The sequence below is a fragment of the Dermacentor silvarum genome, chromosome 8 (genome assembly GCF_013339745.2).
Source record: "Dermacentor silvarum isolate Dsil-2018 chromosome 8, BIME_Dsil_1.4, whole genome shotgun sequence".
NCBI classification, from domain to species: domain Eukaryota; kingdom Metazoa; phylum Arthropoda; class Arachnida; order Ixodida; family Ixodidae; genus Dermacentor; species Dermacentor silvarum.
In genome coordinates, this window is record NC_051161.1 from 52,022,961 (window position 1) to 52,050,229 (window position 27,269).

General features: G+C 46.3%; 1 protein-coding gene across 7 annotated transcripts in view; it reads right to left on the bottom strand.

Moving 5' to 3' along the window:
- The window catches only part of LOC119461224 (solute carrier organic anion transporter family member 74D), a 169,039-nt gene that overhangs the window by 14,478 nt on the left and 127,292 nt on the right, over window positions 1-27,269 (bottom strand). For 5 of the 7 annotated variants that reach the window (XM_037722450.2, XM_049672072.1, XM_049672075.1 and 2 more), the window contains 6 exons: window positions 10,456-10,764; window positions 8,673-9,130; window positions 6,831-7,100; window positions 6,175-6,264; window positions 5,238-5,522; window positions 4,509-4,550 (listed from right to left, as the gene is read on the bottom strand). In XM_037722450.2, the coding sequence (XP_037578378.1) occupies window positions 4,509-4,550; window positions 5,238-5,522; window positions 6,175-6,264; window positions 6,831-7,100; window positions 8,673-9,130; window positions 10,456-10,697 (1,387 nt within the window). In that variant the 5' untranslated portion in view covers window positions 10,698-10,764. The remainder of the gene's footprint in view (window positions 1-4,508; window positions 4,551-5,237; window positions 5,523-6,174; window positions 6,265-6,830; window positions 7,101-8,672; window positions 9,131-10,455; window positions 10,765-27,269) is intronic. The other 2 variants (XM_037722454.2, XM_037722455.2) reach the window with 1 other exon arrangement.

Here is a 27,269-nt window from a genome sequence, read left to right on the forward strand (position 1 = left end):
CAAGCACCAGCAGCAGGAAAATTGCAATACCAATGTATCATGCGTGTTCGCTGAGTTTGATAACATAAAATTCTGATTAAGTATTGCGAATTTAATGTGCAGCCTATAATAGCATTTCTGACAAACTGGAGTACATTGTCAGTTTTGGACAGTTCAGCAAACCAATAACTACTCAATTAGTCACTAAATTACCAATCCAGTTTAAGCTGAAATAACCTTTCATTCCTTTTCTTTATGTAGAAATCTACTCTCCGTGGACAGAAATAAAGCTGAACAGGTTGTTTCAATTTTCCTTTGTGTGGAACTCTGTTTGGGCATTTCAGGGTTAAACAGGTGTCAGGTACAGTTAGCTGTGAATTGGCACTTACTCAGAAATGGAATAAATGAGACTATGAGACACCTAAATACGTTATTACATCAGGCTGCTGGTTTTAGTCAAAGTAACTATATTACACCACCAACACAAACAACTTATTAGCCAGCAATATCATTCACTCAAAATAGATGGCAGTCATCACGTTTGATGCACAAGTACAGCCAGCTACAAAATTTTTCAGAGCAGGGAATTTGCAAAAACTATAAATTTCCTCACAACTTCGCCTCCCAGCTTGAAATTTAGGTGATAGAAGTAAGGCTTACAGGGACAAGTATCCACTACACTGCATGTTTTGATTCGAGAGCAGATGATTTCACTGCGACAAAATTTCGATTTTTCTCATATCCAGCACCCTGAAAACTTTCGAATTTGGTGGTACTGCCACCGTCAGACTGAACTTGAACAACAAAGACCCATCAACAGCGGTTTAACTTTAACAAACAGACACTGTAAAGAGCAAACATTAAATGCTATGGCTGGAAGATGCACTCAGCAAGAACATTCAAGGCGCCCCAACCATAAAGGCCAGACCACACGTTCGAATGCTGACGCGTGCAAGCTCGTGTCCCTCATGTCCACGCATGCGCAGATGGTGCGGCACGACTTGTACGTGCCGTAGCGCGCTATGATCCCAGTGATCATTTCCTCTTTGTTATCGCACGCTCAAGCTGCCTGGCATCGTGCAATCAACTCTGAGTGAGGCAGATTTATACCCTGAGAGAGAAAGTGCTTTTTCTTTCCTTTTTGTGCTGATACAACAGCTCCAAAAATATAACAATTACGGTTATAGATATTGAAGCATTGTCAATAACAAAGTATGAAGTGGCGTCTATAAGCACGTGTGCGTTGTGGTGTGTCTGTTGTAGAAGCAAACCAGGTGCCAAACACTCTCAAGTTCCAGCGATAGTCCACAGAAGGTGAAAAATCAACCATGGCGCATTTCAGCATAAAGCGCATAAGTGGAGCGACTGTAATTTGGCCACATACTTTGATTCGTGTGTTTTCTGCTCGGGGCACTCAATGCGGCTAAATATTTGATCTATAAATGTAGCTGTAGTAAGCAACAAACAGATAATATGTCCTTTTTTACAAAACGAGTAAGCAATTATTTTATTGAAGTTTAGTAGTTATTAATGTCTATGCTTTATTACATTAATCAAGCTATTGAGACCCCCTTGACGTGCAATAAGCAGCGACCCATTGGTATCAGTTGCAATCTGGGACCTTTATTGATTCAAACTGTACGGTGTTAATATTTGCGAACCGGGTGGTTGTTTCCTTTGAGCAGCATTAAGCAGGTTCGTTTCAAAGCAGTTTTTTTTAATTATTATTAAAGTATTATCAAAACCAGTTTACGCGTCTGATTTTCGATAGCTACCACCGAGCGAGCGTGTATAAAGACAGTGAATTTTATCGGCTGCGACGTTTCGCTAGCATAATGACTGCACGGCTTCCACAGTTACTGATCTGCCGCATCTTGGCGGGCAATGACGTGTTGCATGAACAAAGGTGCTAGCTAGTGCAAAAATTCAGCGCTAGAACCGAGCACAGTCTGCTTGGAGACTACCCATGAAAGCGGATTATCCTTGCACACTATGGGCATGCACACCGGTGAGTAAAAATGCACTGCTTTGCATTTTCAACTTCGAATTTCTTGGCATGTGAGGCGGATAAAGCAGATTCCTGTAGTCATTTCTTAAAGCTGCAAGACTTGCAGCTATTTAAAAGTCAAGTAAGGACATTTCCTAAAACTTTTTATTTATTTCGTCCTTTGTGGGAAATGTAACATGTTCATTGCTCTTCAAAGGCAATTCAAACTAGGCTCTTGCTATTTTACCAGAGTGCTAAAATTCCTAACATGGAGTACAGCAATAGTTTCAGCTGTTCTTATGTAAATAATCCACAGCGATAAATTAACTGCACATTAGTGGCAAATGTACTTCCAGTGATACATATAGATTAATTGCATTTGAGACATAAAAAAAATAGCTCTGTTTATTACCAGTATCAGAAATAAACAGTTGTCATCTAATCAATGCTCGACTAAGCACAGCACACACAAGGACGCCATTAGAAGAAATGCACACGCAAAACAGTGATGTGTAATGTGCTTTTTTGTCATGCAGCATTGTGTGCACTGTTCTTAGCCAGACATGAATCAGAAACTCACCCACGCTTCCACCATAGTAATCGACACTGTTTTTTGATCTTTCAACCCCAGCCTTCAAGACACTGCTCATACTTGCTCACCCCTTTGGACTCTATTGTCTCTGGATGTACAAGTCAACTGTGAATGTGTCACCACTGGAAGTAACCTTAAAGGCCAGGCTAGAATCCTCACAAGGTATGTTTCTGAACATTTCACCTAGAACCATGATGTGTTCATTTATTGGACTAACTTTTGTTTCGCCATGTTTTGCTTGCATGTTTGTCATGACTTCGTTATTTCTCATTTCAGGAAGATGGACAAAAGAAATTATTGGTCCGCAAGCTGCCCATGCCAAGACATAATAAGTTCAACAATCACCATAATGACAACAGGTCCTCTTAAACTCCGTGCCTCACCATGAACTGTTTGCAAGTTTACCAGATGGAGGGGTGTGAGCCTTACACAGGAAAGCAGCAGTCTACAATTTTTGCATTATACTAAGCAGGAACACTAACATTTTACACAGAAGCATACTTGCTTTTAAGGCCACTTTATGAAAAACGGAGAAGTAGCATGTTGAGTCGCCGTCGTTTGTTTTCTAATCATTACAACCATGATGAACAGAACCAAAACAAGGTACCAAGCTCCCTCCCTACTTGCTAATGCATAAACTGTCATCTGCTATTTGCAAATCAGCTTGGTGGGCAATACCACCAAGTATCACATGCTTCCTCACAACAACAACTCGTTAAATGAAAATGATAATTTTGAGGAAATGTAGTTTTGAGGAAATGGCACCTCATGGCGCCTGAGTCTCTGGCAGTCATTCTTACATAGTTCATGAACATTAAGCATGAATTCAATAACTAGGCTAGCCCTGCACAATAAGAGTTGCTAGAAAAGGCAAGCTCAAATAACCGGCCTACTCCATATTTCACAAACATGACCAATCACTAAAAACAATTTTTCTTTCTCTCCAAACAGCAGATGCCAAATCCTGAGCACAGTGTGTTCTCAAAAAGATTTTGAAATATAGTACTCAGAGAATACTAGTAAGTTCGGCTTAACCTTCAGCCAATCAAGAGTGGTCGAGCAAGGGAAGCCTCAGCATGGGAACTTGTCTTCGTCACAGCCCTCAAAAATATGTTTGCTTGTTGAAACATTGGCTCCTGGCCGAGGCTTCCCTTGTTCACCTCTGTTACTCAATTGAAATGTTCATCTCCTTGCACCCGCTTTGACTTGTTTGAATACACAGAGATCTTTTTTTTTACATAGTATCATAAACTGCATTTTCCAAGGATCTGTGAGCATTAATTGGGCTTGCTTATATGTTTATTTAGTGTTCTTGTTGCAGCCACACAATCTTTGCAGAAGTCCCTGTAAGCTCTGTTGTCTCCATAACGTTTCTTGCTTTCCTACGAGTACTCCACTTGTGTCAAAACTTTTACTGCTGCACCTGAACACTAAATGTGCCTCAGGAATATCAAGAGCTGACAATATGTGCTGGGAAATTCAGTATAACATTCTTTTTGTTTTTGTTTTTCTTACACTATGTGCCTCCCGCCAATGGGTTATGAAGTTATGAAAAGAATGGGACATTGCAGCTTGAGCTTATCTTGCCGAGACCACATCTCTGCCGAGTACTTTTTGTTGCTTTTTTTAATCTAGGTGAAATCCACAAACGCAGACTATATACATATAGTGTGAAACACGGCAAGCAGCACTGTACGCAACTACAGTACGAGGGTAGCCCAGCATAAATATCGTTGTCTGAAGCTTCATTCTCCCTGCTTTAAACGAGATGCCGAACACAATCAGGAAAATTCACTCGATTTCAGTTTTCAATTTCATTAATAGATAGCTATCTGTGTTTCTTTATGTTGCAAGCAGAGTGATTGACAGCATTAAGTCTGCCTGATCTGTACGAAAATAGTGGGCATGTACTGCTTCATTCACCATTGACAATAAACAATATAAGCTTACTTGTTTGTGGTGTTTTTTTGCTAGTTGAGGCCTCTCGGTCACCTGGCGACATAATAAAGATATCTATAGTCATGTTAGAGTACTGTACACATGAAGAATACTGCCCCAATAGCGGTAACAAAATGCCCAAAACCAACGAGCGAGCAGCGCAACCAGCCCCACCGGCTGCTACCACAGTGGCCATATTGCTCACTATGTAATGATGATGACATTAGTATAGATTTTGACAGCGTCATTCCTCGGCTGCATACTTTACTTTATGACGCCACCGCTACTCTTATTTTGGTTACACTGTGAAAGGCACAGTCTCCCTTCTCTTAAGTTTATTATAGGTGTTCTGCGTGCAAACCGCCATTCCTCACGAGGCGCATAGACACGAGCTTGTACGAGCCGGTAAGCGTACATGTGGTTTGGCCTTAAATCTCTAGCACTCTCCACAGGGGAAGCAAGAAGGCGCGTAAGGCATGTTTGGGTTAAGTATAATGGTGACTGTACGTGTGAATCTCTTAGCACACGTTTCTAAACAAACATTCACACTTCATTTCAGTCAAGCCCCAATCATAGGGGAGTATAATGCGAATAATAAGTTCGCATACTATGCCTCTATAGCTGTACAGCACAACAAATGGATAGAAATCGGAGCCGATTAAACAACTGTAGAGCACAGTGTTGGCATAGATGACTAGCATACATCCCCGAAAGCAAGAAACGGCGGGAGACGGTAGGCACCTCTAAGTGTCGGCTTGTCCTTGAGAGCCTTCTTGGCTCCGGACGGTGACGCCGGTGGCGAGCTTATGAGCGGCACCTTCTGCTGGAGCTGGTGCTTGGGGCAAATGGCGCCATTGCGATCTAGGACAGGTCGCGGCACCCGTTGCGAGGACCGCCGCTGGGGCAGGTTGCGCGGAAACGCCATCATGGGCAGAGCCGTAACGATGAGTGCCGCGCCCACGATGAACACGCCGAGCCACCAAGCGCCCACCCAGTGAGGGTTGCCCGGAGAGAGGTTGGACGTCTCTGCGTGGTGACAAATGGCACTTGAGTAACACTGTGTGCAGTTATAATACACGTAAAGCATAAAAGGTTTACACAGAATTGTGTGACTCACGAAGCCTGAAGCCTTGACTACAGCGCATGAGTGCCCATGAGTGCAATCGCTCAAAAGGTATGAAACACACCTGCAAGGTTCCTTCGGCAAAAGCTTCGGTTAGGCAAATACTGCTGCCACTGCTACGAACGCGCAGTTAACGTGGTCTATCTTGCAACTTTTTATAGACAACACATAAGCTCGTTAAGTGCATGGACTTGTGAAAAGTCCATGCCTCACATTTCATAAGTCCATGCCCCACTCTCACATTTTATAGCTCTCATATTGATGGATGCGTTAGGCAACACCTCGAGCAACCTTAGCATCAGGTATGTAAACAGAGATTCTTCTGTAAATTCAGGGTATCTTGTTAGTACAGATTAGTCAAACTGCTGGTAAAAACTGACATAACAATGAATTAAGGGCAACATGCTTATATAGCTTCAGCTGAAACTTAAGATACATGCAGTTCTAAGTGAACACTCTTCAAAGGCTAGGTAACGCTATATAATTGTAGTCCACAACAATTATGAGGTCAAAATTAGTCCCACACATTTTATTGCAGTTGGAACATGAACTCACCAAACGGAAAGTTGACATACACGCTTGTACAGTAAGAGCCGAGAAGGAAGCCAAATACTGGACCGAATATCCTGACGCCTATCGTGATACCTGTAAAACAAAGAATATGACGAAGTTGTTTAAAAATTATCCGATGACAGGCTCAGAACAGTTACCTTCAATTCACTGTGACATTTATTTGTTGAGAAACAACACAATCATCAAAACTTCATTCGTACACAACATCAATTTGTTGCGTGCAGTGTCATCTGTTGTCACACCAACCACATACTATTATTGGTGCAGATTTCTTTGTTTTCTTTGCAACATAAGACAGCGACCTCCATGTTCCCTTAGATGCCCCACAAATGTTATGAAGTTCTGTATATTATCCTGCTCTTTAACATTCTATTCACTGTACTGTCAAGTTGAAAGAGGTTCAGCAAAACTGAGTGAAGGGAGTCAGCAGACAGCAGGGCAAGGGTAAATTAATCGAGAAAAAGTGCTGAAGCACTAATTTTATTACAGCAGTGTGCTTTATATTTGTACCCTTGATTTCTACCTTATATATATAACGCTCTCAAGACTACTTAGCGCATGGTACAATTAACAAACAAACAAACAAACAAACAAACAAACGTCTTCAGCGAGAAAGCGCGCTGTAGATGCACCCTCACCGAAATAGAGCGGCGACTCCCGGTTGGCAACATTGTCGTCGATGTATGGTATGCCGAGCGTGTAGACGGCTGTGGCGCCAATGCCAATGAAGAGCAGACTGATGAAGAACACAGAGAGTACCACATGCGTAATGCGGTTCTGGCTGAGCGGTCGCGTTGAGGCATCGCAGATGGCCGCCTGTCGCAGCGCATCGGCCACCGGGCTCCCAGCTCCCCCGCCGTCAGCGAAGAGGTGCAATGCGTCAGAAGAAGTGGCTGTCGTCGCCAACACTGCAAACAAGGAAGGTGATTACAAACCAAGCGCAGCTGCGCCAAACAAAAAAGTAAAACCAGTGACTCGTTTTCTAAACCCAATTACTGTGAATAACAGTCTGAAACTAATAATAAGTACGCAGGCACAGTTGCCCTACCCATATTTGAACACCCCTCAACATTTCCTCTTTGGGCTACAGCAAATCGGTCTGTGCAACATCTCCCAAGCTCCAAGTAGTTGGGACAGTTGTTAGGACAGTTTTTTTGGACAAACAGACACATACAGTTCATTTTGTGGCTTATACAACTGCAGTTCGCTTGCGGTCAAATTGATTAATTAATTATGGGGTTTTACGTGCCAAAACCACGATCTGATTATGAGGTACGCCGTAGCAGAGGACTCCGGAATAATTTGGACCACCTGGGGTTCTTTAACGTGCACCTAAACCTCGCTTGCAGTTAAAAAAGAAGTTGGCAGGGTAATACCACCTTTGAAGGAACTGACCATGCTATGCAATATTTATTGTGTTCTGGGTGCAGTAATCTATTTGCTGACCCTTTGCAAATATAATTCCGAGCGCAGAAGGGCACAAATTCTTTGTTGTAGATGACATCCTCACCAATACGTTTCACCTCACCCTCATCTTCAAGCCTAGAGTTATATTCAACAAAGTTGAAAATTTGAGGTGGCATGATTGCCACCTGTCCTTCATCCCTTCATGGTTCACCAAGCCATGGCAAGAGTGACCCATTTGCAATTCTGGATTAAGCATACCTTTCATAGATGAGGTCAATAACACACTTAGAAATAAACGTTCTTGCTGCATGTTACTGGCCTCTGTTCTTAACGTCAAAAAGTCAGCACGCTACTCGTGCAAGGGCTACAGAATAAATGACAAAACGAAAAACGGCAGATGTGACATTGTGAGAAGAATGTCACAGAAAGGAATCTAGATAGCAGTATAAAATTGTGAAAAAAAAGAAGGGAGACATCTAGATGACACCCTATAGTTGAGCGTAGGCCTGTAACAGCTGGACAGTCGGCTATCAGAACAGCAGAATGAGTATTAATAGAAGGCAATCAGGGTGGCAGAGGTTCACTCGTGTGGATCGACGAGATTGTGGAATTTGCGTGTATAGGATGGAAAGAATATGCAATTAGGTGTGTTGTTATATCATACTTCCAGTAGGCCAGCCCACAAACAAAAGATAAAAGATGCGGTGCATGCACACATGATGCACACATGCAGGGGGCCAGCTGCCTCTAGACAATCGCCATGGAAAACAGACTACATCAGATATTGACATTAAAGAACCATATATTCTATGTTTATCTTGTACTGCCACCCTGACAAAACTGCCTCTGCGCATGCATGACGACACCTGAGCTTCCTTCTCACATAGTTGAATAGATTACACACTAACTCGTGTTTCATCCTTGTCATACCTCATTCATCTTTATTTTTTGTTAGTGCGCTGGTCTACTAATAGCATAGGAGTTTCCTGACACGAGACAAGGGTAAGTGGTGATCACTGAGACGAGCCTTCCTGCTGCAAAGGACATGACCACGATGGCGCCACTGCACTCACCTCCGTCGGCAGCCAACAGTGCGGTCAGGTTGGCCGGCAGCGGAGAGGCGGAGGCAGCCTGCTCGGGCGCGTGGCACAGCTTGGCCCACTGTGAGGCGACGGTGGCATTCTGGGCACCTCGAACCCTGGCCTGCGACGTGACCAGGAGCGAGTCGTCGATGAAGATGAAGTGTGGCGTGGCACACAGGATGGAGGCGACGGCGAACACGAGCATGCCACATGCGATCCACTTGGGCCGGTGACCCTGGCCCCCATAATAGGTGAGCAGCAGCGCGCCGCCGATCTGGCCAATCTCGGTGGCCGACATGATGATGCCCGTGGTCTTGCTCGGGATCTGGTACAGCTTCTCGATGGTCGTCAGCACGCTCACAAAGTATGTGTAGTACATGCCCTGCAGAACGCTCGTCAGGCAGAACACAGCCAGGAACGCCTTCTTGTTGGCAAACCGCTGGAGCCATCTGGAGGGAACATTGGGCAGTCTGTAAATCACTCGTATTCCTTACAAATAAAGGAACAGCGGAGGCACATGTTTCTATGATTGCAACGTTTGAGCATCGTGCACCTCAACTACTTAACTTAGCGACGTCTCTGGGCCCATAAAAGAACTGAAAATTAGGCCAGTCGGTACAGCATTCACGTGACGAAACTGCTATGGTGGAACAATTGAACTAAATCCCACTAAGGCAATCTAAACATTGGACTTTATAAAAAGCGATCAACATGCACAACAGCGCTATCAATAAGGTATACTCTGACAAATGATTTCAGCACTGACGTCCGATGAACAGTGCATCTCTTCACAGATAGGCACCAGCAATAACAAAATTTAGCTTCACTTGCACACTGGTGGGCGAGCTCTGCGTGAATCACACTATATTTGCTTGAGCAAACATGTCCAGACAGTAGTGGTGCAAAATGTCATGCCAAAAATCTGGTGTCCACGTAATCTGCATCGCACCTCACACTGTGCTTCCTTTTGTTTTGAAGCAAGCATACAGACTTTTCTTGACTACTATAGACAACCCCCACACATACAAAAAAAAGGAGAAAAAAGAAACAAGAAGAAGACCAACAATCTGCACATTAAAGTGCGCACCTGAAAGCCGATATAGCACATATTGATCACTGTAATGGACACTACATCTGTCCTCATTCTGGTGAACTGTAGGTTGGCTTAGAATCATCAGCTAATCCAAGAGCAGGATGTCAACAAGTTGTTACAGGCTAGCTGCCTGAAAGACAACTTTACAAGCTAGAGCTTGCATACTATAGTGATCGTGCATGAAGTAACACAATGCTAACAAGCATACAGAAGGTTACAAAGAATGTATAGGCAGGGCAGATGATATGCACCATATTGATTAGTCAACTGGGCCAAATTCTCAGACATATGCAAACTTTCAGTTAGGCATCCACCAAAAACAGCTTCAGCTGAGAGTGAAGTCCTTGAATGTCCCAGAGAACTTCAAGACGCAATCTGAGGTTCCCTGCAACTTTGCAAATTACAGACTTCACAGATTCAAGAACACTCTTAACACAACTTCACCAGCATCTCATCAGAATTCACCAGGAGCTGAGTAGACACAAGGTCAGCTCCTGCACAGTGTTCTTCCTCATGTGATGTTTCGTATATGCCTGTAACAATCACTCGAAAATCCCCCACATGCCAACAAAGTATGGAGCGGAAAGGCTGCAAGTTTTCGGTAAAAGTGGTCCTAACAGCTGAAAGTGCAAGTTGGCAATTAACTACTCTATGAGTGACTAAAAAGCGGTAGGTGCCAACCTCGGTTTGAAGAACCAGAGGCCGCATATAGAGTCCGGGTCCTCTTCAAGATGCACAGGCTGCAGGACTTTGCAGTTGAGCCCGTCGACGCCACCGTTCAGGCCCTTGTGGTGGTTGTTGCCGTTGGACTGCGGCAGAAGGAGACCGTTGCCGTTCTTGAGCTTGCCGGAGTCGTCGATGCCGCCTCCACCACCGCCGCACCCATTCGTGGTGCGCTGCCGCGCTTGGTCGTCGCCGGCCATTGCCACCGCACCCAAGGCCGTCCTAATTTTGAGGAGCACCGCCTGGACCCGGTTACGTCATCGTCGCCTGCGAACAAGACACATTCCGGAATTACTACTCTGAACAAAAAACTGACAGTTCTACATCTCAAGTGAAGCCGCGGGCAAACGGCAGAGGGTTACCGTAACACCATACGTATAATATACGAGAGGTTTTTCGAAAATTACCTTCATGAACGGACTTCGTTATTTATTTTTCGTGTAGCACAATTTCTGTTGAGTTTGAGGAGTTTTTTGAGTCTTATATGATGACCACGCACTGATTATTTTTCACTGTACTAAAACAGGACACTTTTTTTTTCCCCATTCCGCGTCCTCGAAATATAATTGTCCCTCGTGAATTGGTCATCGAACTGTAGGTGCAGTCGACGCCCTTAAAAATTTATTCCCCCAGTAAGTAGAAAGTCTGTATAGAAAGTCTGCTTTTACTTACAAAGGTTACAGACTGTCAACAAGCAGTTACTTTACGCTAACGTCCGATTATTTTTCGGCCATGCCCTGTTAAACATATATACGTCTCACGAATGTATGATGAGATCACTCATCCCATAATAGACGCAGTCAAGAGGTAACAAGACTCGCAGCGAATTACACCTCTAATGTAGTTACACCACGAGTTGGATTGCGCAACATTTTCACGGGACACACACACAGCTTCTGTGCGTCCCGTCAAAATGTTGCGCAATCCAACTTCTCGTACGCTATACCAACACGCCAAGTCTTCAACCCTTATTTAATGTTGCAGAAATTCGGAAAGGAGCCATCGCAATGGGACAAGGCCTCTTTTCCACGACAAGCAGCACGGACATGTAGGATGCGCACACGGCGCTATAAGGCACCGTTCGTCGATTCCCGTGTCGTCACAGTGGCATGCATGTACACCGCGTCCTCGTTGACGGCGCCTACACTCGATGCGTCGTCTAGTCCTCATCCTCTCCCCCCCCCCCCCCCCTAAACACACACGTACAGACACATACACGCAACCTCGCATGCCGTTATCACCTGGGTCACGTTCCTGCGGCCCATGTGCGTGTCGGTCAGGCCACGCCGCAGCGCGCGCGCGCGCACACGTGCCCGACAAGCAGCAGGCCCATGCACTCCCATTCTCCTCGGATTTCTCTCAGCTCGGCGCGCATAGTTTCGATATAGATGCGTGCAGTTTTATCCAAGCTGTAGACGTGACAACAAGCTAATCAGTAGCAGATTTTAATGCCATAGCGTTGAGGGCCTCGTGTCGCAGAAAAATCCGGCGTAGGCGCCGTAGCCGGCGTTGGCGGGACCCGTGAGGTTCGCTTACCAACGCCCAGAAAACGGAGGGCCAAACTTCCGTTCACTGAAATTGCGTGCCCAAACCGCAGCGCCCATATATATACGTCATGGATGACCTCACGTACTTCAAAAAATGGTTAGCTCGAATATGATGAGGCGTTTCCGCGCAGAAAAAAAAAAATTACCGAAAATTTTCAGGGTTCACGTTTGGTTCCTTCGGAATTCAATGAAATCCTTCTTTCACATATAAACGATAGAAAACGCTGTCAAACATCACGTCAAAGACGTCGCGGGCCGCTGGCGCGGGAACTTCGCAAGCTGGCATGTGAGTGTGCCTGTGGGACACCTGTATGAGTCCGTACGCGCAGTCTATATCAAGGTGTACGTGTGTGCAAAGGCATTCCAGGTGAGATCGACACCGGAAAGTCTCCTGGGGTTTCCGTTCGTAAACAGCAGAAAGCGTCTGGATGTAAAACTCCCAACATGCGAACGCAGTACTCTGCGCATGCGCGGCGCCCGATTGAATGATGCGGCGCGAGACAGCTTTCACGGCGCTACACGCGACTGCATCGAGACAGAGGTCAAGTAATTTGCATGCCGCGTACGCGACAGTGCCTCCTAGACGTGAAAGCGCTATATCGAGACGGCCGGACGCGGAAAAGGCGGGACAGCTTTTGGATGCAGCGGCAAAACCCGCCAGCAATCGGCGCCGACTGGTACCGCGTTCCAGAGTTCCTAACGGTTTTCCTTCCGGGAAATCATCACGCGCGGTTTGTATCTTTGTGTCAGCGTCGGCCTCCCTGAGCCCACGCGCAGTCATTTACAATGCTGGTTTAGGCGCGTCAGGCATCTTAAAGTGTGACGATAATTATTTGAGCGCACCCCTCCCCCCTTGCGCTTTCTCAGCATGAACCTGGCTTCGAAGCTGCATACTAAGGTAGCCCAGGCCCTTTGTCAAAAAGAGTTCAGCCCTGCAGCCAACCCAATGCAATTGTATCGAAATATATATTAAATGCAATGTTAAATGTGACAGCATTCAAATGGAATATCATTTATGTGCCTACCCGCCAACTTTCCTGAATCTGGCTAGCTATCTGGTCGTTAATGGCAAATGAGAAAAATAATTATCGTTGGGTTCGAACGAAGAACCCTACCGGCGGGGAAACTGACTCTTTTAGATGTCGTACTCGGAACGCAAGACGACGTGACAACACCGTCCATAGGCAATATGAAAATTCGTCCACCTTATTCCTCAAGATTTCAGTTCAACTGCATTCATATAGGGTTCAACATCCCAAGGCGACTCGCACGAGAGAAGACTCGAGCAAATTCTGATGTCTGCCGTTGCTATAAAATTTGAACAGTAAAACAATGTCATGTCTTGAACCCCCTAACATATTTAATAATCTGAGCAAAATCGTCGCATAAACGCTTACCGGTGTCACCAATTCTCCCGTCAACCGTATCCTTTCACTTCCTCCAGCCACTATATTTAAGGAGACCAGTGGAGATCAACCCGCACAAAAGGCACACGTTCCTCGATCTGCCCATACAGATGGACTAAACGCGAACCCGCATGCCGCGATTCTATCGGCGCGAATCTGCCCAGCCACGCTACAGGAATCATTACGCGTACAGCAGACTCAAACGCATGCAAAAATATGCAACGTTGCGCAAGCGCTGTGTATAGCCGAGCGCGCGTCAGCTAATCGGAAGAATCAAATCGTGCTCCTCTGGTTGTATTCCTCCGCCTGTCGCTTGCCTCATCCGTCTTGCACTATACGTCGTCTGCTACCGCGAACGGCAAGCAGACGGCTATGCAAAACGACCGCGGAACGACACTTTAATGCTCCACCAATTATATAGGTATAAACACCAACTACACCAACCAACTAGCCCCGCAACGTGTTTTGTGAACTGCTCCAGCTGCCTAGACTCGAGGACGCGGTGCCTGCGGGAGGATTGCTGGAATTTGGCACTATTTTCTTACGCGCGCTAGCGAATGTCTCAGTATACGTATATAACCCCCAGATAACGCGATTTCGCAAAAAAAAATAATAACAAGGTAGAAGTTGGTCCAACGCTCTCACTCCAATGATTGCCCGATCAAACCTGATGCGAAACGTAAGTACGACGCGTTGAGACAGTGTATTCGAGTCTATAGATATACGCGCTCGGCGACAACTTTGAGTGCAGCAGGGGACGATAAAAGCCGTTCGCAACGCAAATGGTACTCAAGTTTTATGGCCTATACCTTTCTTCGCCATCAGTGCAAGGATCGTGACCGGAACTTTCAATGTTGTCCTCCTCATCTGCGTCCCGGCTGCAGCAGCCACGTGGACAAAAATAAAACGAGTTTCTTTCGCGAAATGACACGCGTTTAGTCTAGGAATCGGCGATATTAATTAATAATGTCCCGAAATCGGCACCTCACTGCGGAAAGCGACAGCGTGCAGCCAGTACACGAGTCACTGCGTGCGGGTCGTCAATTTCAAAGCCCGAAATCTCGGGTGGCTTTGTAACGCTTGAAACAATTGTGACTGCTTTACAAACAGCAGGTTTTATTTCTTGATGTTCCAGCTCGAGTAAATTAGCGCATGCCGTACGTAGCAAATATAAACTCTTCAAGAACGTGCACTGGCCGCTCATAAAGAATTTCTGGAAGTCACTCATATTGCATAGATGATATCCTAGAACAAGAAATGCATGCGAATTTTGTCTGGTTAAAATAACACTGTACGTATGTGCAATGGAGGAGACCAGTGGAGATCAACCCTCACAAAAGGCGCACGCTCCGAATGGTACATGTATGTACCATGTGTCCCAGTTAACGTGGGCCAAGCTGCTTTAAAAAAAAAAAAAAAGGCGGGGGGGGGGGGGCACGAGATACGACGATGGGTCCAACGGTATTTTGTTAGCAGTAGTCTTGCGCACACTGTTGATTTATCAAAATTAATTGCCTAAAATTATAATTACTTGCATAATTACGTAAGTTTGAATGTTAAATTGTACGTCAGGTTCGAGACAAACATATTGAGCAGTTAACAGCTCGCTACATTTTCCCCCCAGTTATTTTTTCCGTGTTTTAATGTTGCGGCGCAAAACACGACAAAAGTGAAAAGCGTGCGATAGCAGGCGCTCTAGGATTAAAAAGTATCAACACTGCTCAATGGCTGACTTCGTGATCGCACAATAGTGACAAGGCGACGGCGTAGCCTCGGAGAGAGCGCATCGAAACACCCTAGCATTGTAAAATAGCTTACACCCTCAAAAGTGAATAACGGTGTAAGTACATTTATAATTCACACACTTACACCCTTTTTTGGTGTAAGGGTGTTAGTAATACACCGATTTATAAATCGGTGTATAACTGACACCCTTATTCATTTTCAAGGGGTATAAATTGGGTGTAAGGCTGGGTGTGAGTTATAGACCAATTTACACCCTTATTCACATTAAACGGGTGTAACTTATTTTACAGTGCAGGCCACTTTCGTCCACAACTCCGATAACCCGGCATTCGGGCAAATGAAAATGCGTTTTTACAAACAAGCTAAACCTCCCTGACGAAGTCGCGGCCGCTGGGTTCGAGGATGACTCGCGCAGGGATGACTAAATCCGACCCGCTTATGTCTTTGCCTCCAGGAGCGCTGTGCATCCGCCGTGAGCGCCGCACCAGTAGGCGTCCGTCCTGACGTCACGCGCGAGCCAGCTACAAGCAGTCCATGGACTCTTGCCTTATCTGCAGACTCATGTTCTTGCTCTTTTTATTTTTTAAGTATTGTTATCTGTAGTATGTCTACGAGCTGCGTAAGGAGAAAAATTACAGAAGGTCACTCAGAACGGACTGAGCCTGAAGTGGCACTCAAGAAGGAGATAGCCGGCCCGACGAAGACTGCGAGGACAACAACGGCAAGACGAATACGCTAACGACTCCAGTGAATACGATGAAGGCCCGATGGGCACACAGGCCGCGAACACGGAATCAATTCATGCGTGGACACATCTAGAGTTCTTTTTTTGTATGCGAAAGCATTAAATGGTCCATTGAGCGAAAAAGCCTGCGTCGTCTGTAGCACCGAAACGGCACCTAAATTCCCATTGGCGGCGATGCCACGTCACGAGCGCGCCTAGACGGAGCAAAACGGGCGAATCAGAACACCTGCTGCGCGCTAGCGCTCCAGGTGTTCGGATTACGGCTCTGCGTAATCTACAGTTAAACTCTGAGACCGAATGTGGTGCCACCGAACCAGGCCGCTGACAAAAACGTCTCCGTGAACCGGAATTCCGGGCAGGACTATATGCACCCTTATACAGACAATAAAATATGAATATTAAATTAAGCTCAATTCTTGAATTAAGCTTGTGCAACAGCGAAGCCGCCGTTAGAGCAGACTCTTTTACTGAGCCAGGACAGGGAGGTAAAAACGAAAAGCGGCGATGCCGCCCTGAAGTTTTTCGGAACCAGCTCGGATCGTAACGCCACGGATTTCGAGTGTCTACTCGGGTACGGTTAAATGTCTATGGGTAAAAAGAACTATGTTGCATTCTGCCGAAACCAAAGAATCGACCAAGCAAGTCCTTCCGAGAATTATTTCTGCACCAAATAAGCCACTACCAACACGGAGGCAGAACAAGATATCTTCGGACCGTCGTCTACTGTCTAATCATCCCGGCGGGCCTTCCACGATACTGCACGCTTTTAGGGAGTGAGTACGGGCGTCGCAGGAAGAGCTGGGTGACCGCCGCGTCGAATGGCAGGTGCAAGACATTAAACAGCGTGGTCCGTTTGCGTGCATCCACTTTTTTTTTTTTTTTTAGCTAGAAGGTATAGCGGGAGAAGCGGTGCGGATGTGCCAACGACACCTTGAGCAGTCGACTCACGCGACGCCCTGAACAGTCAGGCGCGCCGCGGCAACTTTCCGGGGGCAAGAGATGCAGCGCGGCACACACCACCATATAGATTTGGCGCATGCGCTGTTCACTCTCTTTGCAGATAGCCATCTCTCAGCGCTGCGGATTAACGGATAAGAGGAGCGCGGCCGGTGCCAAGGGAACACACGCGCGTGGCACGGTGAAGTAAAGAAGTCGACCCTGGCGCCCTCTCCGGAGCGGCGGCCGCAGCGAAACGTCAGTTTCTTTTATGCCTCGCATCTGTCGGTCTCATATTTTATTCAGGCTCGAGATAGCGATCGGCACGCGCAAGGGATTAGGAGAAGAGAGACGCATCTTGTTCTTTCTTTATTTTGCAGTGGCCGTGACACAGGCAAGCAACGCGCGCTTCGAAAGGCTATCTAGAGCTTTCTTGTTCGCAAGAAAGCTCTAGGTTACGCAATTACTAAATGGCGCAGAAGAGGAAGCGCGAGGGACAAGGTACTTCATCCTCAATCGCGAGAAGACCTCCAAGAGGATTAGCTGGTACTCGAAGCAGACCATCGATATACATAGAGTATACCGCAGTGCGAAGTCTCAAAAATGAGGGCGTGTCGCAACGAAGAGAGAAGCAGCGTATTCGCGCGTGCTTGTGAGAGAGAGAGTGTGTTAGAGTGAGCGAGTGAGTGATAGAGTGAGCGAGTGAGTGAGCGAGTGACTGAGTGAGCGAGTGAGTGAGCGAGTGAGTGAGCGTGAGAGTGAGCGTGAGAGTGAGCGAGTGAGTGAGCGTGAGAGTGAGCGAGTGAGTGAGCGTGAGAGTGAGCGTGAGAGTGAGCGAGTGAGTGAGTGAGCGTGAGTGTGAGAGTGAGCGAGTGAGTGAGCGAGTGAGTGAGTGAGCGAGTGAGTGAGCGAGTGAGTGAGCGAGTGAGTGTGAGACTGAGTGTGAGAGTGAGTGAGTGAGCGAGTGAGTGTGAGAGTGAGTGAGTGAGTGAGTGAGTGAGTGAGTGAGTGAGTGAGTGAGTGAGTGAGTGAGTGAGTGAGTGAGTGAGTGAGTGAGTGAGTGAGTGAGTGAGTGAGTGAGTGAGTGAGTGAGTGAGTGAGTGAGTGAGAGAGTGAGCGAGCGAGCGAGCGAGCGAGCGAGCGTTTGCGGAAAATAGTTGCAAATGGTTCAATTCTGTTTGCACAGCAAAGGAGGTTCCGCACCTCCAAGGAGGTTGAGCGCCAGGCAAACACAACTGTAGCGATCCTCACACCAGCAGGAACTAGGACTGTCATCCCCTGCCCTAGTAACCTGTCACTATGTCACACCCATCGCACTCACGACTTAACCACCGATGCCCTCAGAAGCATCAGTATCGGAAGGGTCCAAGTCATATCCCGGTTACGCGGCGTTAAATCTTATGCATACCAATGCTTAGGCCTACTGTTTCCATGGTAACGTTTTCGGGTAAGCGAGCATATACACATATACTTCCAATATAGGTAGTACTAAACACCTGTAGATTACGCATAGCCAATAACACTGGAAGAGGTCGCTTCTCCCCTCGAAGACTCTCGTGGTGGAGAAGCAAGCTTTTCAGGCTATGCTACAAACGTTCAGACACCTTCGAAACTTTTTCGAGGCCCGTATATCCATACTGTCGCATATAATATGCCATATAATGTCAATATAAAAGTAAACTAAGCACACTTCGTTTTTTTTTTTTGAGAACACCTCGAATCTACTAAACTCGTCTACAAACAGAACGCCGCTCAACGCAATAGTTTTACAACATTCAGTAGAAGGTAATGGCATCAGTAATAATTTATAACTTCCAAATCGCTGGACATTTGCTAGCAGTGCAAGTATCCAAAGCAATAACTGCAACGCGAGCCGTTTACCTTCTTCATTATCGTCTAGCGCCGTCTGTACGCACCAACCGATAAAGGCTGCTCATCGGAAGAGCGCAACGCGTGGCCGCCGCAATAGTTTTACCCATTCGTTCAAGAAATAATTTCGCCCCCTGCAAATTTAAGTTCTGAAATAACCACCGCAAAGAATCTCGAAAGCAATGTGTCCCCCTCCCCCCTCTCCCCTAAACCCCTTCGTGCTTTTTTTCTTCAATAATCTCTCTCTCTCGGAACCATCATGAACAATGGCGCGGCCCAGCGTTCGCAGTACGTTCACGTCCCGGCGAAGGACAAAGAACTTTCTTTCGGACCCGCCAACCAATCACAGCGCGCTTCTCCCTGCTTTACGAATGACGCCGGTCGTATATAGCCGGCTCAGCAACGAGCGAGCGGCGGTAAGATTATACGCAATCCGACGAACAATGACCGCCGTAATCAAGTTGTAAGACAGCCAAACCGAGACAGTTCACGGCCGCTGGAACGAAGGGAGACCTTCCTCGGGAGTATAATACACACGTACACCCTCCATTCTAAAAGGAATCACGCGTACATAACACAGCCGCACCGGGCGCCCGGACAGAGAGAGCTGGGCCGCACGCACATATAGCAACAAAGTTGCAAGCTCCAGGGCGCCTTCTTCCCAGGTGGCGTATGCTAAAGAACCGAGCAGCCAAGCGTGCGAATAGAAGTAGGGAGCGCAAGGGTGGACGTGAGCAGCTCGTCGCAATGCTTACACTGTAGAGGGGCGAGCGAGCGAGCGAGCGAGCAGTGAAAGCACCCCTGAAGAAGTAAAATAAATTTCGAGCGAAAGAAACAAAACCTCGAAACCGTTTCCGCTTTCTCCCAGCCGACTAAAAAAAAAATCGGCGCCGGCGTCTCGGCTGTTGACGGCGTCCCGAGCGCGCAGTGAGAGAGAGAGGGACGTGCAAGTTTTACTCGAATAGCTTTGGCTGCGGCACGCACGCGCGCGCAGTCTGTTTTACGGTGTTGAAGGCTTTCCGGCCAGCAGTCCGGTTATATGCCGAAACTAACCACCGCGCGATAACACGTTTAACACGCTCCATCCTGTAACGTGGCGCAAGTATATAAAGTCACCTCTCTTAACGATATTCCAGCGTGTTTCTTATTTTTCAATCAAACAGCACGCCGAGTTCAGCCGATGCATTCCCGTGTGACGGCGAAAGCACAGTACTTTTTTTCCCATTCCGCGTTTGAGAGCCTTTTAAGGCAACAAATGTCCCTTAAGAACAGCTTGCAGCGTTTATACCAGACCATGTGACCAACGACGCCAGCGCCACAGACTCGTCAGCAATGCAAGTTACCGGAATCGCAATGAGGACGTAAATACACAGACGTACAAGGGACTAGGTGTAGCATGTTAGGCTTGCCGCCAGGCACACCTCTGCAGGTGTGCCTGCCGAGGTGTGCTCTTATGACACATCAGAGCTGTGAGAATCTCGAGAGAGACATATGTACCTGAAGTGACGTATGTGTTAATACCAAAGATGGTGGCGCCATCCTGTGACCATGTATCGTCAGCCTATATTTATGTCCCCTGCGGGACGAAGGCCTCTCCCTGCGATCTCCAATTACCCATGTCTTGCGCTAGCTGATTCTAATTTGCACCTGCAAATTTCCTAACTTCATCACTCCAACTAGATTCTGCCGTCCTCGACTGCGCTTCCCTTCTCTTGGTATCCATTCTGTAACCCTAATGGTCCACCTGGTTATCCATCCTACGCATTACATGGCCTGCCCAGTTCCATTTTTTTTCTCTTAATATCAATTAGAATATCGGCTATCCCCATTTGCTCTCTGATCCCCATCGCTCTCTTCCGGTCTCTTAACGTTAGGCCCAACATTTTTCGTTCCATCGCTCTCTGTGCGGTCCTTAACTTGTCCTCGAGCTTCTTTGTTAACCACAAGTTTCTTCCCCATATGTTAACACCGGTAGAATGCAATGATTGTACACTTTTCTTTTCAGCGATAGCGGTAAGCTCCCAGTCAAGATTTGGCAATGCCTGCCGTATGCACTCCAACCCAATTTTATTCTTCGGTAAATTTCCTTCTCATGATCGGGGTCCCCTGTGAGTAATTGACCTGAAGATTCTAGAATCTAGATTGACCTTTACAGACTCTAGAGGCTGTCTGGCGATCCTGAATTCTTGCTCCCTTGCCAGGTTATTTAACATTAGCTTTGTCTTCTGCATATTAATCTTAAACCCCATTCTTACACTTTCTCGGTCAAGGTCCTCAATCACTTGTTCTAATTCGCCTCCATTGTTGCTGAATAGGACAACGTCATCTGCAAACCGAAGGTTGTTGAGACATTGGCCGTTGATCCTCACTCCTAAGCCTTCCCAGTTTAAGAGCTTTAGCAGTGAATAGCAGTGGAGATATTGTGTCTCCTTGCCCGATCACTTTCTTGGTGTGTATTTTTCCACTTTTTTTTTTTGAGAATTAAGGTAGCTTTGGAGTCTTTGTAGATATTTCCTAAGCTATTCACGTATGCCTCCTGTACTCTTTAATTACGCAATGCCTCCATGAGTGCTGGTATCACTACTCAATCAAATGCATTTTTCATAATCTATGAAAGCCATATAGAGAGGTTGATTGCTCCGCAGATTTCTCAATTACGTGACTGATGACATGGACGTGATCCATTGTAGAATATCCCTTCCTGAAGCCAGCCTGTTCTCTTGGTTAATTGAAGTCAAGTGTTTGCCCAGATTATATTGCAAATTATCTTGCTAAATGTTTTTATATATACTGAAAGCAAGCTAATGCGCGTATAATTCTGACGATGCATGTGATCAACCATAAGGAAGTTTAAGGATTATTTTGTTGCACTGATCTTCTGTTCCAAAATGAGAAGAAACAGGAATAGCTTTGTGATGATTGCGTCCCTGCTGACACGTTAACACAAGTGCGCAGATAAGTTGAATGCACAATTTGTCGCCTCAACAAAAGCTCAAACAAACGCTCTGCGCTCATTGATTAACACACTTCGAAAAATGTGCCGCCGCCCGAGCTTATGCTTGTGCCTTCCTCAGCTACGTCAAGTATCAGTACTATATCCAACCTCAAAAGTTCCGTCAGATAAGATGGGTTAGGATTCCAGTTCAGACGCCAAGTCAAGCATTTCTCAATTCAATCAATTATGGGGTTTTACGTGCCAAAACCAGTTCTGATTATGAGGCACGCCGTAGTGGGGGACTCCGGAAATTTGGACCACCTGGGGTTCTTTAACGTGCACCTAAATCTAAGTACACGGGTGTTTTCGCATTTCGCCCCCATCGAAATGCGGCCGCCGTGGCCGGGATTCGATCCCGCGACCTCGTGCTCAGCAGCCCAACACCATAGCCACTGAGCAACCACGGCGGGTGTCAAGCATTTCTGTTCGTGTCGTTGTTCATATCTATATCCCGAGACATCGGTACGTGGTTCGTATCAATCACCTCGTACTCGAGCGGCTGCATTCATTAGGTTCTTTCGTTCGCAAATGTTGACTGCCATTGGCTGACCGACTGCCTTCTCTGCTAACATGGCCCACATCACGCTGGCATCTGCTTTTTCCGAACAGTGCCAGCGTAAGAACTGTTCTTGTGAAAACAGCTGTTCAGGCCGAACGTCCAGCTCAACCCAGCTAGTTTAGGCCAGGTTACGTTATGTAAAAGCAGAGTCCTTTAAAAATATTAAAGGACTCTGGTAAAAGAGTTCAGCTGCGCTGCGTCTTCATGGGGAACAAGCACAATATTTTAAAACTAATGACGTAATTACGTTTAATGATAGGTGTCTCATTGCGACGCCTCAACTCACAAGTGCTGACACCTAGGAGGGCCGGCTTCTCACGCAATTTTTACGACCAGTAAATAAGAATATTTGCGCTCTTAAGTAAGCTCCGCGGCCTGCCTTTCTTCGTGACTGGCTCTCACTTAAGGCTCGAAACTCGTTTATAACGCGAGACGCGTTCGCTTATGCGTCCCACGTCGTTCATCATTCATTATGCGGGCAACGCGGTCGAGAGACCCATTGTTTGGAAAAGAAAAGAAGATATCGAGGCACTATAGAAACGCGGCAGCGTACGTAGCAAGACGAGCGGCGCCGAAACAATGCCATGGGAGCCACCACGCAACACACAAAACGAGCTCCACTGAGAACCAAGGCTCGGCAAAACGAAGAAAGCAAGAATATATGAAGTTCATAAAAGAGAGAGAGAGAGAGAAGAAAGCATAAAACAGCTACCTCCTGCAGCGCACAGCTCACGCAGGCAAAAAAGATAAAGAAAAACGCTGTGGCGCTCCAAGTTGCAAGGAAGAGAGATAGGTCACAGCGACTCGGTAAAAAAAAAGACAGAAATACGAGAGAAAACAAAGAAAGAAAGAAAGAAAGAAAGAAAGAAAGAAAGAAAGAAAGAAAGAAAGAAAGGGCCGCCTCGTTATCTCTCTCGCAATTAGCGTTATCACTCGCCAGCTGCGCCCTGCCGTCGTCGGAAAGGAGGCGTATAGTATAGGCACGGCCGCTGGATAAGTGTGTTTTCATCCAGAGGCCGTGGTATAGGATGGATGTACCCTACAACACGCGCACGCACTCTGCAAGCTGAACAAATACGCCGAGACGCCGGCAAAATGCATGGCCGACTCAATGTTCTGCCGCCCTTGTCTTCTTTCTTTCTTTCTTTCTTTCTTTCTTTCTTTCTTTCTTTCTTTCTTTCTTTTTTCTTTCTTTCTTTCTTTCTTTCTTTCTTTCTTTCTTTCTTTCTTATAGTTGCGAAGTTCGAAGACGACGCTTTTGGTAACAAAGACGGCGAAGAAACGAACTCGGCACGGATGGCAGGCAGGTTTCTCTGCTGAACAGCAACACAGTCCCGAGCTCGATTTTACGAATTTTCCGGTTTAACGAAGTAATCCTGACTCGCATAAACACTGACAGGAGGACTCGAAGACCCGTGTACTTAGATTTAGGTGCACGTTAAAGAACCCCGGGTGGTCCAAATTATTCCGGAGTCCCCCCACTATACGGCGTGCCTCATAATCAGATGGTGGTTTTGGCACGCAAGACCCCATAATGTAATTTAATTTTAAGCTGAAGGGGATCACAAAAAAAAAGCTCGATTCCTGCGAAGTCAAAGCGGGAAAGACGGCGGGTTTGTCTGGTGAAACTGCGATGCCATTCCGAGCTCGATTTCACGAATTATCCGGTTTAACAAACTAATATTGACACGTATAAATATTGTCACGAGGACTGGCGAGGACGACACAGCCTGCGAAGCCAACGCAGGAAAGACGCCAGGCGGGTTTGTACGGTGACACTTCGACGCAGTGCCGAGTTCGATTTTACGAATATCGTGGTTTAACAAACTAATCGTAACTTTAAACGCAAAGTCACGACAATTTTTTTAAAAAGCGGTACACCTCGAGGATGCCGCTCACCTCATAACAGCAGTCATTAAGCGCGGAAAGGGCGGCAAGCCGGTGTAAATTCTTGTAGAAACTTCGTGCAGTTATGAGCTCGATTTCTCAAATCTTCCTGTCTTACGAGCAAATGAAGGCTCGCCGACGCAGTCGCAATTTTTTTTTTTTTTTTTAATGCTTGATGACGTCACATTTCCCAGCAGCTACCATGGAAAAGCACACCCGGAAAGGACGGTTGGTGTATACTTGTCAAGTAAGCTACATGCACTATGGAACCCGGCATTATGAATTTTCTCGTTTAACGAATTAATCATGGCACAGACGCCAAGCCGCCGCACATTTATTTATTTAAAGTTATTAGCATATCCATTCAATGCCACGTAACTTAGTCCAACTTTGAACGCATGACCGTCAGTGGCCGCCAAGCCAAGTACACTATACCACCTTTTAATAGGCGTTTGTGATATCACTGAATGACTAAATAATTTCGTGCCGTACGCTAATTAATTCTTGATTATTACAGCATACATGTTGCGACAGCGATACTGAAGCCGTTCAGCAGTCGAGGAATGTCCGCTTAGCCCGAAATCGTGACACTAGCAGCAGTTCCCAGATATCCGCTTCATATTTCGCGCCTTCTTCAAGCTATCAATCTCGAATGCTATATAGCTACCGGTCCTCTGCGAGTCACGTGACCAATACAGTCGTCGTCGATGTCCCCTCGTCTCTTCGCGCGCAGCGGCAACGTGAAGTTCCATATGACATGCTTACCTTGAGCAACAAAAACCTGTTCCTAAATGTTTCCGTAAGAAGTAATAGGCGATTACAAACAATAAAAATAAAAATTCAGCAGAGCTGAGTATGTGTCTGGTAGGGGGGGGGGGGGGGGGGGGGGCAGTACAGCTGGGCCGACAATCGAGGGGATCACTCGCCAGCTGCGCTCTCCAATCATCACGAAGTGTCGCAAGCGCGTGAAAGTGCTGTCGCTTGCTTCGGCCGATCACGTTTCCGGCCACACCATTAATTCCTGCACCAAATGGAACGCTTCTCCGAAAAAAGGCGCCAATGCTTCCGAGAAAAGACAAATCGCGTATGCAGTTTCCATTGCCTGCAACCCTTTATTTCAGTTTTCTGTTTTTTCCTCTCTCTCTCTCTCTCTCTCTCACGCGCGCAATGCCTATAGTGCGTCGTTGGTGACAGCGCACGCAATTTTTCTTCGTGAACCAGCAACGGTTAATTCGATGCTTGCCTGCGCGTTCCCCGTTCACACGAAGATGCACTGCGCACGACCCGATTTTTCTTACAAAGGAGGCAAAGAAAGACACCTGGGTACAATAAATAAATGAATAAAAATTGCTATTGCTTTCGACAAGCACAAGCGCCCACAAACACTTCTCGGAACAATCAGGATCGTCTGGGAGGCGAATGTGCCGTTAACAAGGTCGCGCTCAGGTGACGACCACCTTGTATGCGCGCCACGCAATGACAAGCGCCTGGGGCGCTAAATCCATGCACACCCACAAATCACAGTAGCTATAGAGACCCAACAGCCGTAGCTTGAAGCTATCGGACTCGATAGTTTCGTACAGTGGTGCGAGAGCTAAAGCCGGCGCGAACGCGGAACCAGGGACGCTTCAAGTTTGCGCCTCTCCTGTTGTGAATTAAATCTCGGGAATCAGCAACCAGATTTTGTAGCGCAGTTAAATGACAGTGAGAACGTTGGGAAAAAAAGTGTTTTACACCTACGACCTAAATTCAAACATCTTCCGGTGATATAGAGGTGCGTTCTGCACGTGTTTTCCCATCTTACTGTATTCGACTTGTTAGTACCGCACTCAATCTGCGGCTATAGTGTGCTATACGTCGAATGCTCTCATTCTGCACATTACAGTACAGTAGGCTTTAAGCAGTAGACTCCCGTCAAGACAGACACGATGGAATTCAGAACATCTGTTCTGTCAAAGAAAAAAAGAAAAAAAGAATCGACATTCTAGATGCGCCCAAGTATTTAAAGCAAAAAAAAAAAAGCACGTGTCGACGAATGGGATTTGTTCGCATTTGCATGACTCGAAGCATTCGTTTATGCAATTTTAATTGGGCCACTCGGCAATATTGTTTGTCGGAGCTTTGCAAATAAATCTGTGAGCTGTCTCTAAATCAATATTTCATTTAACTTGCTCAAAAATGATGTAATGCTCTCACGTTAAAAGTTATCAGTTGCATTGAGTGTGAGCGCAACTTGTTCATGTGACTACTCGTCACTGTCTTCACCATCGTTTGAAAACATGTGAGAGGCACAACGAGAACTTCATCGAGCTTATATAGTGAAGAGTAAAATGTGGCACTGGTAGTATACTAGTAGGAGGTTATTGTAATCATGAGCGAATAAAACGGGAGAGACCACTAGCACCGTGACCTTTCGGTGAACTCGTGTGGACCCATTAAAAAAAAAAACATGTTTTTACATAGAAACTGATCGCTAGAGCAAATGCGAGTCAAGCATAACGCAGGACATTTTATTAGCGTAGGCGACCGGCCAGTGGCCAACAGCTCTACACGAACGAAAAGCTTCGTGAATTCGGCTCCAAGGCCCGAAATGAGGAATCACAGTTTACGACAGATGAGTTCGTAAGAACAAGAACTATCCTGTAATGACATCAAACACATTAGCGCGGAGACGGCCTATAAACAACCAGAAACAGCTCCTAAGGTCGAAAAAGCTTTCTGAATTCGGCTGCGCAAGCACAACCGTAAACAGTCAAACCGGGATATATCTAACCCAGATATAACGAATTATCGTGTATAACGAACAGCTGTAACATCCCCTCGAAAAAAATTCCTATAAAATCTTTACTTTAGATATGGAATTATTGATATATCGAACTATTTCGCAATCCCTTTCGAGTGCAATATATCCGGATTCGACTGTAATCGAAAGTATGCGAACCAGGGCTATAATGCGAAAAAAAAAATCTGAATTTCGTGTAAAAACAGTACTTATTTGCAAGGGTGCACATAATGGATGAGAGGCGAGCGGTGTGTAACTACGGGCGTACGCCAGGTCGGCGCTGCGTGCACAATGAAGAAG